Here is a 15,250-nt window from a genome sequence, read left to right as displayed (position 1 = left end):
CAAGTTAAATAATAACGAACTGAATTATATTTTAAGTCCGTCGGGTAAACAATAATAACGAACTAAATTATATTTTAAGTCCGTCGGGTAAAGTAGCGAAAAGCGCTAATCGAGAAACGGTGTTACATTCTCCGGCTGACATACCCCGGATGTTGATTGTATAGGCGGGGTCAAGATGGACGAGGATGCGCGTGCGTGTATCTGTGATGTGAGCAAAGAAGGCAACTAGAGAGTAGCGGGTGTGGAGTTCCTGATGGCGGAAGTGCCTACAGAATGACGTGGTGTAGTTTTGCTGGTGGAGGCAGAGAACAGGCACGGTTGTACAGGCACAGGAGAGAGGCAGCAGCATGTTTGAGAATAAGGAAACGGAGTGTTTGAGAGAGCGAAAGGAATGGGGTTGCAGCGTGTGAATAATCATGTGTGATTGTTATTGTGTTGTAATGATTGATTGGTTGAGGAGTGAATGGAGTGGGAGTTGATCAGTGCTGATTAATGCGGGCTGATCGGTCATTGTTGAATGGAGGAGGAATGGGGTTGAGTATTGATAGTGGGTTGATTAGTTTAGATCGACAAGGGGGAACGCGGCTTTCAGTGATCGAAGTTCCCGCCCCATGTGAGAGCATCAGCTGCTAACTGATCAGGCACGGTCGCCCCTGTGCCTCCGGCGTTTGTTGTCCTCATTGGGGACTATGCTGCTAAAACTGGAGGCACGGTTTACTTTGTTGGCTGAATGGAGTTGAGTGTTGTATCATTTGGTGAATTGTGGAGTGCATGGGTAAAAAGATGAACACACAGTGCTTCGTGGGTCCCCTGTGTCCGTTTCCTGTGTGGCTCGGTTAAGTCTCAGCAGAAACACATTGTCACATATAATAAGTTATGGAAAATAAAATAGATTTAACCGGGAAATTAATTACAACGGTGGGGAACACTGAATTCTGCACATTATATAGATAGTAATACTCACTGAATAGAAAGTTTGCAGAAACTCATAGGAGACTAACAGACATACGATGAGTTTGCTTAGTTGACAAATTTGCATAAATGGAGGCTTTGTTGATTAACTTGAGAATTCCCTCCGTTATCTCTATAAAGGAACTAACACGAACCCAGGTAAAATACACCAACATTTTTCCGTTTGAGATGAGCTACACATAGCGAAATTTACACTAGGAGACGGGAAGAGGGTTCAAAATTTTGTCTATGAATTAAGACAATGACTTTTTAGGACAAGACTGTCCTTGGGTGCATTTGAAGTATGTAAACAATGTTGACTGTTACTGTTCCATCTAGAGGTCTTGCCAGCCTCCACACACTAGTGAACTGGGAGGTCTAGCCATCCTCCATGAAGTCTTGATCACAGACATGTCACAAAACCACAAAGTCTGTACATTGAAAACGCTGTAAGCTTGAAATGCACCCCAGGGAGCCATCTAGTCTAAGGAGAAAGTCATTAAAACCAAATGTAAAGGATTGGGGAGGGGGTCACATTTCAAACATCATCTGCTGAAGAGACTTATTGTCGTAATTAAAATAGTTTGTCTGAAAACAGGCACACTGTGAGATAATGCTGGGTGGAGATGTCATACAGGAAACTTTCACCAAAGCACTACACTTAAGCTAGTTCAGTAAATGACTAGAGAGAAAAAATCAGTGTCATGTCATGGAGTGAGATTATATTTGTTATAGGTTTGTGTTGATTCTTTTTGAGGTCACAAATTCCGATCTTTTGACTACAATTTTAAGGTGCGGCTTTTAATTTTACATAATGAGGATCTAAGTAAATTTTCATGCATTCGTTGTATAAATTGGGACAAGAGGGCAGAGTTTGGGAACTGGGGTATGGGAAGAAATAATATGACGAATTAGGAAAGGTTAGCTGATGATGGGTCAAGTGTGTTGATGTTGGGATTTGACTGTGTCTGTTTTTGTACACAGGAAGTGGAGACATCGGGGGACCAGGAGACTGGAAAATTACCTAAGACTGTTAGTTTGGTGGACCACAGACGCGCCGAAAATATGGAGTCATTACCTCCTTTCCCAATTCACAATGGTCCAGACAGCACTGTCCACTATCTTTCAGACGGATCGAGCGTTGAAGCGGTCGATTTTAATAGACCCTCGAGGGTTACTGTTGAGGTGGCGCTGATCCGATTGCCCCCCGGTATCGTCGTAAGCTGGAACGTGGAGGAAGAGTACAATTTAGAGCCCCCGATGGAAGATTACACTGTTTACATGACTTGGGAAACGGGAAAAGGAAACGGTATCTTCCGTAATTGGAAGTCTAGGGGAGTGGTAAAGTGTTTGCAGCTTCCGATGTATGTGGTGGCTGCCCGTTGCAGGCCAGGGTTTACGGCCGGTTTCACTGTAGTGGGAAGAGACGTTTTTGGTAGACATGGTTCGTTTAGTAAGGTGGCATGGGCTTTGATGCCTGAGTAGGAGTTTGGAGATATGTCAATCATCTATGCACAAAGAGGGCGGTGCCTCGAGCCGGCCAGGATAGTCAGTATAACAGTTGCGATAATAAGTGAAGGGTACGTTTAAAAATGATTCAAATTGCAATGCTAATGGAGTACAGGCTATGTTACAGAATGAAAGGAAAGATCAGTTTTGCTGCGGAGTTGAGTAAGTAGTTATACATCTTTGTTAAAGGTGTATAAAGAGGGATTGATGGGATTTCTCACGTTCCTTTCCTCATTCAGGTATCCGGCTTCGAATGGGACACAGATGCCAATCTCAGGCAGAGATAATGTTATTTTGAATGTTTTTAAGCTTAGTTATGCTCATGTGCAAGATTATGGATGTCGAAAGTCAAGTATGTAGTATGTTCCTCAGTTTTCTGATATTTAATCATGTAATATGTATTTTCATCTTGAAATACATTATGCTAATTCAATTATATATTTTATTATGTTTTAAATATGTTATTTTTGAAATACACATTTTGATGCTCTATTGTTTCATGTGACCTCTGCTCCACTGTCATCGGGCGGTGTTTTGCTGCAAAGATCTCTTGCAGGGTCTCCTGCAAGCGTATGGTGCAGCTCACCGGGGCCAAAAGTTCATTCAGGCGTATATCAGTCGCTATCGAAACTAACAGACGTCTGTATGTATTTGATGTGGTTTTGACCGCATGGAAAGAGCGCATCGTGTAGATTATCCAGCAAACGAAGATGTCTCTAAAAAGCCCGTAGAAAAGAGGGGGGGGAGTTTCCACATCCTGCCCACAATAAAACCTGCAGCTACTTGTGTCTAGAGGGTCACCGAAAGATCACTTTTAACAGTTCATTAACTCTCACCTAATTAAGTTAAAATTAGGATAAAATAATAGAAAGCATGTGTGTATTAATCTTTTCTTCCATAGGTGAATTGATTTAACAAATAACATATTGTAACGTATCGTGATACGCCAAGGAACGGAGAGTTGTAGTTGGTACAGGTTAAGATGCTTATATTCAGCAGTTGCAGAAGGGAAATCAGAGTGAGGAAGCCTTTAGGGCAGTCCACCAGCAGCTCAAAGCAAAACGCTGGACCAATCGTTGAGAGACAGATGCTGTTGCTAAATCATGGAAGAAATGGAGTCAGACTAGAATGGGAAGAAGAAGGAGATGAACCGGTGTGAGGTAAAGACAGAATAGTGTAGAGAGGGACAGAAACGCCGTAACCTTGTGACATGGGGTTACAAGCTTCCTAGATTTGTGCTCCTCACAAAAAAATGTAAAAACAGGTGTACCGGCTGGGACCTGAGGTTATGAAAATAATATAGGCAGTTGAGTGAGGCCAGCTGGCCTTAGAGCGTGGAAAATATATTGTTTCTTTATCATTTTATACTTTTATACTCTTAAAACAAAAGCTTGCTAAAACAAAATTAAGGGGACTCTTGTAGGACTCTTGAAAAAGTCAATCTATGCAATATTGAATTTTATAGTTTATAATAGACTTTTGTTGTTTTTAGGAACATTGAATGTACCACAGACCCACAGGATACATCAACAAGGTTTCTCCTGAAAATAAAAACAGGTCTCCGGGAGTTTTTACCGAGTTGATGTGCTCTTGGGCGAAGTGAACAGTCTAAGATGTATGATGTGGTTGTATGTTTCTATTTTCTTATACTTTTATGTTATTAACATTGTGTATGTTTTTATATTTTTAATATTTTTATTAAAATATTTGTTTCACTCAGAATTTAAATGAAGACACAACTATTACAGAGCAGTAGGAATAGAAGGATCTCTGAAAGGTCATAACGATGGCCTGGATGGTGGAAGAAATCTCATAGATTCACTGAGGCAGTGTTTACATAGTCCTTGGAAATATGGAGCTTGAAGACAAGAGGTCATGAATCCTGGAACAGATTTATTTGAGTTGTGTATTTTTATACTATGATTATTGGATTTTATTTTATCTTTATTTTTATAATATCTTTTTAATATGTTTAAAATGCTGCTATAAAATTGAAGGGTTAGGACAAAATACAGGTAAATGATTATTGATTTAGATTGGATAAATTCAACTATTTAGTTACATAAGTAAATCATGTAAACAGGGGGTCTGTTGGAATTGATCCAAGTTTCCTTAAGGTCAAAGTTCCTCCTCATAAAAGCAGGAGGGGAAAATGGTTTGCAGACAGGTCCCCTGTCCCCATTTGACATTTCTGCTGAGGTCACACACAAAAGTGTCGACAGTTCAGTTATCTAAAAGTAAGATGGACGTTTATTTCCATGCCTATTGTGGTTAAGAGGTGTTGCGTCGTCTCTCGTCTCAGTAAAGGCGTTGTGGTTAAGGTGCCGTCTTTTAGTCCCCATGAAGACATAAAGAACAGAGGTTAAGCATGCATGGTTTAACCACAGGGTTTTTCCACTAGTTTCGTTATACGCCTGTGACGCATGATATGCATTTTGAGAGCTGACGCCTGTGACGTATGAGATGCTGAATGTGTGTGTGTAGGTGTGTGCACAGGATGTTCTCTGAGTGTGTGCGTGTATGTGTGTGCGCAGGACGTTCTGTGTGCATATGTATGTATGTGCACGTACACAGTTTGAGCCACCTGTTTGCACACCCCCCAGGAAGATAAGCACCCAATGAGAATAGCGAAATTGGCAATCTGCATACCCACACATGGAAACTCCCCTATTAAGATCCAGCCTCTAATTTGATTGTATATAAACCACTGCTTGATGAAATAAAGATTGCTTCTTCATCGGAGGAGACCTGAATTCAGTCCAGACTTGTTGTCGTTTGTTCTCTTTTCACTTTCACTCTCCACCAGAATTAACGAACACGGGAAATTGAGTCATCTTTGATTGCAATCCTTTTTCCATCTAATTGATTGGTCAACTTTGCTAATTTCTAATAGTAGCTGTGTGTGTGTGTGTGTGTGTGTGTGTGTGTGTGTGTGTGTGTGTGTGTGTGTGTGTGTGTGTGTGTGTGTGTGTGTGTGTGTGTGTGTGCGTGTGTGTGTGTGTGTGCGCGTGTGTGTACCTGTGTGTTGGCCTGCTGTTGTTGCTGCTGGCTGATCAGAGCCTGCAGAGCCTCCACAGAGTCGGGACACACAAACTGCTCTGCCCCCAGCTGCTGCTGCAGACCCTCCATCCAGGCCGACAGCTGGGGAGAGAGAACACTTATTATTATGAATTATACCATGGTCTCTGGGTGAATACTCTTTTCTGACTGGATAGCAGGTAGTAGAATTTCGGGTATTTTACAACCTGAACCTTATTTTAATTTTTTAATGTTGAAATTGAAATTGATGCAGTATTGAGTGAGAACCTGCTCCCCTTGTGGGAACCGTGCATGTACATCCTGTAAAAAGCTTATTTTCTGCCATGCACGTGCTCATATCCTTATTATATGATACAGACAGAACTGGGAGCACCTGTATTTACCTCCATCCATCTGCCTGCTGATTCCAGATCCTGGGACTGTGTGTGGGACCCGAGTCTCACGAGAGTCTCACGAGAGTTGTGTTGTTGCAGGAAAACTGTTGTGTAGCAAGTCGGCAGCACCATGTTTCGCTTGGAGTAACAGCGTAGCTGAAGGTTTTTGTAAGTTATGGCTGAATATTTCCTGATTTCGAGAATATGGACAATGCATTTGAATTCGATGGCCGCTCATGTTTATTTGAGCTGGAGAAACGCTATATGGATACAAACTGAGGCGCCGGGCATAGAGAGAGGACCAAGCAGAGAGGAGAGGGTGAACCACAAGCTACTGCAAGGTAAAACAATGGTTAATTATCTCTCTCTTTTACAATAACAATCTGAGCCTGTGTCCGTTGCAAAAACAAGCTTGTTTAGTGGACGTACGGCTGCCGAGGCAGGAGGGGCATGTGGGAAAAGCGACTGCAGCGATCTTGGTCAATACTGCACCAATTTAAAAAGAAATCTGCTCACATGACTTAGTTATACATAAACAAATATGAAAATAGGATGAAAAATGCTGTAATTCTCCTTTAAAACCATTTAATGCACACGCAGTCCGACTCAAGTTTAATCAAATGTTGTAAATTCATCCGCTACCCAACCTGCACAGTGCATCACAGGATGGCGCTGTAGCCTAACACACAAACTGCAAGAAAATCACCCTCTGAATTGATACTTATGTATCACATCATTCGTGATTCGGGGACGACGACTACAATAACATGGCTTGTCTGGTTGTTAAACATACTGTGAAATTATATTTACTGTTTGTCAACCGTAGCCTACACAATGTTATTAATTGATTTTGTTTGCATAACGTTAGCTTTCTGGCTAAGCCAAAGGGTTCTTCTATGAGCTGAGCAGACTAGATTACCTCCCGTTGCATGGCTTGTATCGAAGGTTCCAAGCTTTTATTTTATATTGTTGGTAAATGACCATGGTATAAGCGGGATAATCAACTCCTAGGTGTGCGTTAAACAATTTTAATGGGCTTCATGGAGGCCCCTCCATGTCGTAGTTAAGTTAGTTAGTTAGTTAATTCAGACGGGGAGAGGAGATCACAGTATAGCCTGGTGGATGTGTGTGTGTGTGCGTGTGTGTCACCTCCTTGGTGTGTGTGTAGAAGGACACAGCCAGGTCCAGCAGCAGTTTCCTCTGTTCCACCCGCTGGATGAATGCCTGCAGAGAAACACATCACAAGATTACATGCTAGGCTGACAACACTCCACTAAACACATCACAAGATTACATGTGACGCTGACGACACTCCACTAAACACAGAGAAAGAAATGGTGTAAAAACGGCATGTGGCAAGTGAATAAGAATACACAGCCGCAAAGGAAGCTTTTCCAGCTTCATCATGTGCAAAAGTCGATATAACATGAACAACACTGATAAGGTAACTGCGTCTGCGTCTACAAAGTATTTAAACAGTCAGTCAATTGAGCTAAAGTGATCAAGACCGTCTGCAAGTAGTTAACGTTATGATGTTTTAAATGACCAACAACAGAATTAAATAGAATATGTAAGTGAGGTCTATTGAGGCAGAATTATTCACAGCTGACATCTAACGTTATGTAGGCTACTTCACGCACACTTCAGACAGGGTTATCACACATGTACATGCACATGTCACCGACGCTATGCAGGGGGAATGCGCTTGTTAATGCACTTGTTAACTAACGTTACTGCAGTCCACTGTAAGGGCAGGCAGCTGCGTGTGAGGAAGATCGGGAGAGAGAGTGTGTGACATCACCTTATTAATATCATTATATATTGAATTTCAGCCCAATTATGGCAAATTCTGCGGTATTCCACGTTTTATAGTAGATTCCATTTTTATTGGTAAATTCCGCCTGCCATTCCGTGAACGCAGATTTCATGTGGATCTACACTACAAACATCACAAGATTACACACTACGCTGACGATACTCCACTAAACACATCACAAGATTACACACTACGCTGACGATACTCCACTAAACACATCACAAGATTACACACTACGCTGACGATACTCCACTAAATACATCACAAGATTACACACTACGCTGACGATACTCCACTAAATACATCACAAGATTACACACTACGCTGACGATACTCCACTAAATACATCACAAGATTACACACTACGCTGACGATACTCCACTAAATACATCACAAGATTACACACGCTAGAGCTGCAACAATTAATCAATTAATCGATTAGTTGATTGACAGAACTATTTTGGTAATCGATTAATTGTTTTCAGTATTTTTTTTAAGAACAAAAAAACTGTCTAAATTATCTGATTCCATCTTCTAAAATGTGAATATTTGGTTTATTTACTTCTTTATGACAGTAAAGGGAATATCTTTGGGTTGTGGACAAAACAAGACACCTGTATGTCTCGATCTCACCTGCATGCGTAGCTCCAGGTCCCCCGCTGCCTGGTAGATCTCCTCCTCCTCACACTCTCCAGACTGAGCCAGCTGGCCTGCTGCTTCCAGGAGCTTCTCTGCATTAGTGTAGGTGTTCTAGACACACACACACACACACACACACACACACACACACGTGCATATACACACTCAGTTAATTTCCCTTCTGTTCTTTAAAAAAGTGCCATCATTTGATTGAATTTAGTAAGAATTGAATGTTATTCATTAGAATGTGTGTGTGTGTGTATGTGTGTGTGTGTGTGTGTGTGTGTGTGTGTGTGTGTGTGTGTGTGTGTGTGTGTGTATGTGTGTGTGCGTGCGTGCGTGCGTGTTACCTGGGCGACCTGTTGGAAGTCATCGTGGCGTTTCTGCAGAGCTCGTGCTCGGTGCAGAGACTTCCCCACGCCAACGTGTTTGTTCAGGAACACCTCCCCATGCTGCTCCACCCAGTCTAACACCTGGAGAGACAGACAGACAGGTAGGGTGAGAGACAGTCTAACACCTGGAGAGACAGACAGACAGGTAGGGTGAGAGACAGTCTAACACCTGGAGAGACAGACAGACAGGTAGGGTGAGAGACAGTCTAACACCTGGAGAGACAGACAGACAGGTAGGGTGAGAGACAGAATGAGGTGGCATTTCAACCCACATGATTAGTTTTGGTTTTAGGCTTTTGCTAACTTTTAGCTGAGAAAAAATAAGAAAGAAAGAACTAGAGGATACTAGTTAGGTGTAGTAGTTAGGAGTTAGGTGCCTTTCTGTGATTGAATAAGCCCATTGCTACACCCCCTTTTGGCCAGTGGGCGTGGAAAGCTAATCATTTCTAAGTTGGCCCTGGTCCATGACCTGCTTTTCTGCCAAGTTTTGTGCAAATTCGTTCATAACTTTTTGAGATATCCTGCCGACAGACAGACAGATAGGGAAAACAAACTCCCTGCCAAGTCCATTTGGAAGAAGTAATAAGAAGAAGAAGAAGAAAAGAAGAAGAACCAGAGGGAGAAGCAGCAGCAGCAGCAGCAGCAGAAGAAGATAAATAAGCAGAAGAAGAAGAAGAAGACAGATGAAGCAGCAGAAGAGGAAGAAGGAGAAGGAGAAGGAGAAAAAGAAAAAGAAAAAGCAGAAGCAACAGCAGAAGTGGAATGAAGAAGAAGCAGCAGCAGAAGAAGAAGAAACAGCAGAAGAAGAAGAAGAAGAGGAAGAAGAAGCAGAAGAAGAAGAAGCAGCAGCAGCAGCAGCAGAAGAAGAAGAAGAAGAAGAAGGATGTGTTTCACCTGTCTCACATCCTGTTGGAAAACACACAGCTGGAGGCGCTGGTGTAGGCGGAGCTTGCGGTGCTGCCACGCCCCCTCCACCTCATGGTGACCCTGCAACAGACAGACAGACAGGAGGAGGGGGTGAGACAGGTACGGGCAGACAGGCAGGAAAGGAAGTGAGACGGGTATATACTGTACATAGATGCAACTGCTTTGGCTGATTACGTCAACCCGCCATATTTAGAGCCTGACCGATATGGATTTTTGTGACTGATACCGATAACCGATTTTAGAGGGGGAGAAATCACCGATAACCGGTATGGCGGCCGATATAGTGAATTTTTGAGCTGGAATGAAAATAGACCTTTTTCTCTGTGGACTGTGCACAGATTTAGCACCAATATGACTATGAAAAGGTACAGTAAAAGTACAGAAGTCTGCTTTCTTAAACAAATTACTTTAAACATTGTCAATGGATTATAGAAATGAACACTGAGAAAATAAACAATAAATTAAAAAAAGCTAGTGTGCTTGTGGCTGTGTGGTTCTTCCACACGCTACTGAGGCTCCTGACTGTTTGTTAAATGAATAAATTGTAAAATTGCCAATATGTCTTGTTTCTTCCTTGTTACTGATAGACTTCAAATCATCCAATCGACCAAACAACACCAAACAAGAGTCAATAGCAACAGCAGAATAAGCTGTTTGGCATTGGCAGAGAAGATTTGTCAAATTTTTCATGAGCGCAACCCACATACTCAGCTGTGCTGCTCATTCCACAAATGCATGTTCCTTACAAATGGGGCACCATTTAAAAGGTAAATAAACAGGCTTTCCAACGGTATACAATTTATTGCCAAGAAGCATTGTTACAACAGAGAAATAATCTACCAAACACAAATTTCCGAACTTTTTGTTAGATGTTTATATGTATGTGTGTCTGTGTGAGTGTGTGTGTGTGTGTGTGTGTGTGTGTGTGTGTGTGTGTGTGTGTGTGTGTGTGTGTGTGTGTGTGTGTGTGTGTGTGTGTGTGTGTGTGTGTGTGTGTGTGTGTGTGTGTTGAGGTGTACCTGCAGGACCTGGTGCAGAACTCCCATGATGCCGTGCGTGGCGGCAGTGAAGTCGGGTTTAGTCGTTGAGTCATCAGAATCCATTTCCGGGCAACGCTGGAGGACCTCCAATAGGGCTTTACCACTCTCACTGACCTGCAGACAGACAGACAGGTCATCAGACAGACAGACAGACAGACAGACAGACAGACAGACAGACAGACAGACAGACAGACAGACAGACAGACAGACAAACAGATACACACAGTTAATTTTGTCTGCTATTTTTTTATTTAGTCTCAGTCCTGTATCAAATGTCCTTGTTAGTTTTTATCATATTAGTCAACCTCCTGTTTTTATTTAGTCAAGTTTTACTCAACTAAAACTCTGAGCATTTTAGTCTCATCTTACTCAAACAAAACATTAACTAATTTAGTCTAGTTTTACTCAATGAAAACTGTTGACATTAGTCTTTTTTAGTCCTCAGATTAAGCAGAAAGTGTCTATGAAATAAGTTTTATTTTTCCAAATTCCACACAATTTTTTATCAAATTCTTCAATATACAGCAGGGGTCCCCGACCTTTTTTGGATTGTGACCCCATTTTGACATCGCAACAATGTAGGGCCCCAAGACATTCAAATCTCGGTACTTTGGTAATATCATCATTGACATCATCAGTGATATCATCAGTGATATCATCAATTATGTCACATTTAACAGTATGCTGACTTTTTACCACGTGCGGAGGAGAGGGACAGAATCTAGGGAAACAGTGGATGGATAAATCCAGAAGGAGGCGGCAATGCAACATAAAGGATGCCAACTGCCATAAAACACCAGAGAAGAAGAACCACGTGCGCAGCATGCACAGCGCGTGGTCAAGAGAAGGCTTTTGGGGGTGAGTCATGCATTCATTCATTCCTTCATTCAGTCAGCAACAGATAATGGATAGGTTGTCAGCAATGATGATGTCATCAGTGATGAAGTTCCTCAGTTGTTCTAAATCGGCCAAGCAGGTCCTATGGCATGAGATGCAGGGGTACAGAGCTCCCCATGCAATGTTAGCCTTGAAGGGTGAGATGGCTTGAAACAGTGTCAGATTTTTCTTTGCTTCACTTCTCTTAATTACTGTGACAGTTTGATAATGTGTCTTATTTTTTGCTAATCTGTTATTGTGGTCCCGGGCCGTTGCTTAGAAACAGCTTAGAAACAGCTTTTTGCCAAGTCTGTTGTTTAAAATACATACTACAGCACGCGCTGGGACGTGTCATCAGTGATGTTAGCTGGGGTTGTAAGGTGTTTCGGGTGTGTCAACATCATACACCCTCACCCAGTAGTAGACCCAGCCGAGGCCGATTAAGACACCGACCCGCGTCAAAGAAGCAGCCGCTCACGGATCAGCCTTCCTACTCTGTCTGTAACATTGCCCGTGGAAGGGTTGATCACGCCCAATCCGCTGCAATAGAGTTAGTGCTACACCGCAGTATTGCAAGACCCTTCGGTGCATGGAGGGTCTAAGGCCCTGTGGGTGACTCCAGGCCGGGCTCCTCCTTCGTCTCACCAGACCCTCCCGGGGAAAAGGCAATCCTACCATGGGCAGAGAGGATGCCTCAAGAAGGCCTGTGCGCTGCACGTCATTCGCCTGCGCCGAGCACCTCGCTCTAGCCTGAAGGACCCATTACATTACATTACATTACGTCATTTGGCAGACGCTTTTATCCAAAGCGACTTACATTAACACATTTTTGTCAGCAATAGAGCAATCAACTATGCAACACAGTCTATGACAACTACAACCTCTGAAGGAACAGTGGTACAAGTTTAGTTTAGGTTAGTTTTTTTTTTTTTTTTTTTAGAAAGAGAGAGAAAGAAGTTAGATCAAGAAGGGCCCAGATGGAGCCTGAAAAGGTGTGTCTTTAGTCTTTTCCGAAAGATCGGCAGTGATTCAGCTGTCCTGACCGAAGGTGGAAGCTCGTTCCACCACCATTGAGGTGCCAGGGACGAGAAGAGTCGAGATCGGGATGAGCGACTTTTGAGCCCCCGTAGCGAAGGAGGGGCGAGGCGTCCTGCACTGGTGGAGGAGTGAAGGGAGCGCTGAGAGGTTTGGAACTAGGGCTGTGAATCTTCACTGGCCTCACGATTCGATTCGATTACGATTCAGACGGGGATCTTAAATCGATGCATCACTTTTTTTCCCGAATACATGATTTTTTTTCTCACTTTCTTTTTTCTCACTGTGTGGCTACTTTTAAAATAAAAGTGCATTTAGAATTGCATTGTATTATGATCCATAATTAAAATAAACAACTGCATGTACTTCCATTATATTTTATTTGATTATATATATATATATATATTTTTTTAATAATCGATTTTTGACATTTGTGAATCGATGCAGAATCGTGCAGGTCCGCATCGCGATGCATCTTATAATCGATTATTTTTGACACCCCTATTTGGAACCTGACCATAGATTGCAGGTACAGGGGAGCTGACTGGTGTACTGCCCTGTAGGCCAGTACCAGTGTCTTGAATTTGATGCGGGCCGAGATGGGAAGCCAGTGGAGGTCCTGGAAGAGGGGAGTGACATGAGAGAATTTGGGTTGGTTGAATACCAGACGGGCTGCAGCGTTCTGAATGAGCTGAAGCGGTCGGATGTCGGTGGCAGGTAGGCCGGCCAGGAGCACGTTGCAGTAGTCCAGGCGGGAGATGATAAGTGACTGGACCAGGAGTTGAGTCACTTCTCTTGTGAGAAAGGGACGGATTTTGCGGATGTTGTAGAGGGAGAACCTACAGGAGCGTGCTGTCGCAGCTATGTTGGCTGAGCAAGACAGCTGGTTGTCAAGGATCACCCCAAGGTTCTTAGCTGTTTGGGAGGGAAGTACAGTGGTATTGTCAATGGAGATGGAGAGATCAGCGAGAGGGCAGTCTTTCCCTGGGAGGAAGAGTAGCTCTGTCTTACCAAGGTTGAGCTTGAGGTGGTGGGCAGACATCCAGTCGCCAATGTCTTTGAGGCATGCAGAGATGCGAGCCTCGATTTGAGTGTCGGAGGGACCCCAGGCCGCGCCGATCTTTGCACAGATTTTCAGGAGGCTAGTCCGTAGCATTTGTGGATTTCTCCCTCACGAGAGAGCCAGGCTGGGGTGCTAAAAATTATAAAGCTCTACTTCCGGTCTACAACGGCAAAACGATTACAAAATTATGTAATGCGGAAGTGTCCTGATCTGGGCAAATGATAAGGTGAATACAGCCACAAAGTCTTGAATCAAGTTTCGTGTTGAACCATTTATGGATTTCCTTTTCGCTCTCTACATGTCAAATCTGTCGATCTCAAATGCCTCCGCCATTGTGAAACAACAACAACAACGCTAGCTCGTTGCTACATGCTGAAAATGGCAAGTTTTGACGAAGATTTGGATTGTGCAATAAACCAGGCCTGCTTGGTACTTTCGGTGGATGGTTGTACAAGTAACAGAGCCTTTTCCCGTTAGCCCAGAGTGGAGGCATTAGCCAGACTCTCTCCCAGTGCAGGGAGTGAGTCTGGCAAGCGAGACTACCACTTTTATTACTTTCAAAGGGTGAATGCGGTTTTCTACGTCATTTTCAGAAAACGCTTAAAAAAAAGTCATAAAAGTGTTCCTCATTTGTGAAGATTATCTTGCTGAACACAAAGTGCACTGTTTCATAAACTTTTGTTAACCAGATGTTATTTCAAGCAATTAACTGAAATTGCTCTACAAAAATCCCCTTGACTTTTACACATAAGAGCCAAAAAGTATGTCATCCCTGTGGTACTCCATGTGATTTAAGACAGCTAAATGTCAGCTACATCTATGACCTGCAGCACAGGAAACTGAACTGCTGCATTGAGAGTAAAAAAAGTATATAATTAGTGTTCATTTTGTCATCTATTTTTTAATTGAGTCCTGTGTCCAATGTCCTTGTTAGTTTTTATGATATTTAGTCAATGTCATCCTGTTTTTATTTGGTCAAGTTTTAGTTGATTAAAAGTCTTGAGTATTTTAGTCTCATCTTAGTCATGGAAAAAGGCAGTCGACGAGCATATTTTGTTGTAGTTTTTAGTTGTAGTTGTAACAAAATTAACTCTAAGACAGACAGACAGGTGGTCAAACAAACAGACAGACAGATAGGTGGTCAGACATACATACAGACAGGCAGGCAGGTGGACAGACAGACAGGTGGTCAGACAGACAGGTACCTGTGTGTAATTAGCAGAGATCTCCTCGTTAAGCCCCTGGTGTTTCTGGATGGAAGCTTCCAGATCTGCTGTCGCCATCGGCAGCAAGCCTTCAGAGCACAGCTGAACCCAACCTGCCACTCTGAGCAGGAACTGAGAGACAGACAGGCAGTTGTAAGCATTAATCTAATTATTTTTTCTTTTCTTTTTTCAAATTTAGTAACACAATTACAATGACAGTAATTTAAATGCGCTAGTTACTAGTTACATTAGGACAGGGGTTCCCAAACTTTTCAGTCCAAGTACCAAACAAAATTTCCCAGGGACCACTTCCACTGCATATACCAATTGTGATATATGTGATATATTCTGAAAATCAGCCCAATCCGGCTACTCCTGAGGGCT

General features: G+C 42.7%; 1 protein-coding gene across 1 annotated transcript in view; it reads right to left on the bottom strand.

Annotated features, from left to right (window-relative positions):
- The window catches only part of LOC310772708 (kalirin-like), a 141,042-nt gene that overhangs the window by 110,481 nt on the left and 15,311 nt on the right, over window positions 1-15,250 (bottom strand). Inside the window, exons 6-12 of the mRNA XM_083632583.1 lie at window positions 14,867-14,998; window positions 10,667-10,801; window positions 9,615-9,707; window positions 8,679-8,801; window positions 8,323-8,439; window positions 7,023-7,097; window positions 5,479-5,601 (exon numbers count right to left, since the gene is read on the bottom strand). Coding sequence (XP_083488709.1) covers window positions 5,479-5,601; window positions 7,023-7,097; window positions 8,323-8,439; window positions 8,679-8,801; window positions 9,615-9,707; window positions 10,667-10,801; window positions 14,867-14,998 — 798 coding nt within the window. The remainder of the gene's footprint in view (window positions 1-5,478; window positions 5,602-7,022; window positions 7,098-8,322; window positions 8,440-8,678; window positions 8,802-9,614; window positions 9,708-10,666; window positions 10,802-14,866; window positions 14,999-15,250) is intronic.

This window comes from Poromitra crassiceps, assembly GCF_964638095.1.
Source record: "Poromitra crassiceps genome assembly, chromosome: 3".
NCBI classification, from domain to species: domain Eukaryota; kingdom Metazoa; phylum Chordata; class Actinopteri; order Beryciformes; family Melamphaidae; genus Poromitra; species Poromitra crassiceps.
Note: the sequence above shows the minus strand (reverse complement) of the source record. Positions and strands in the feature narration are given on the sequence as shown.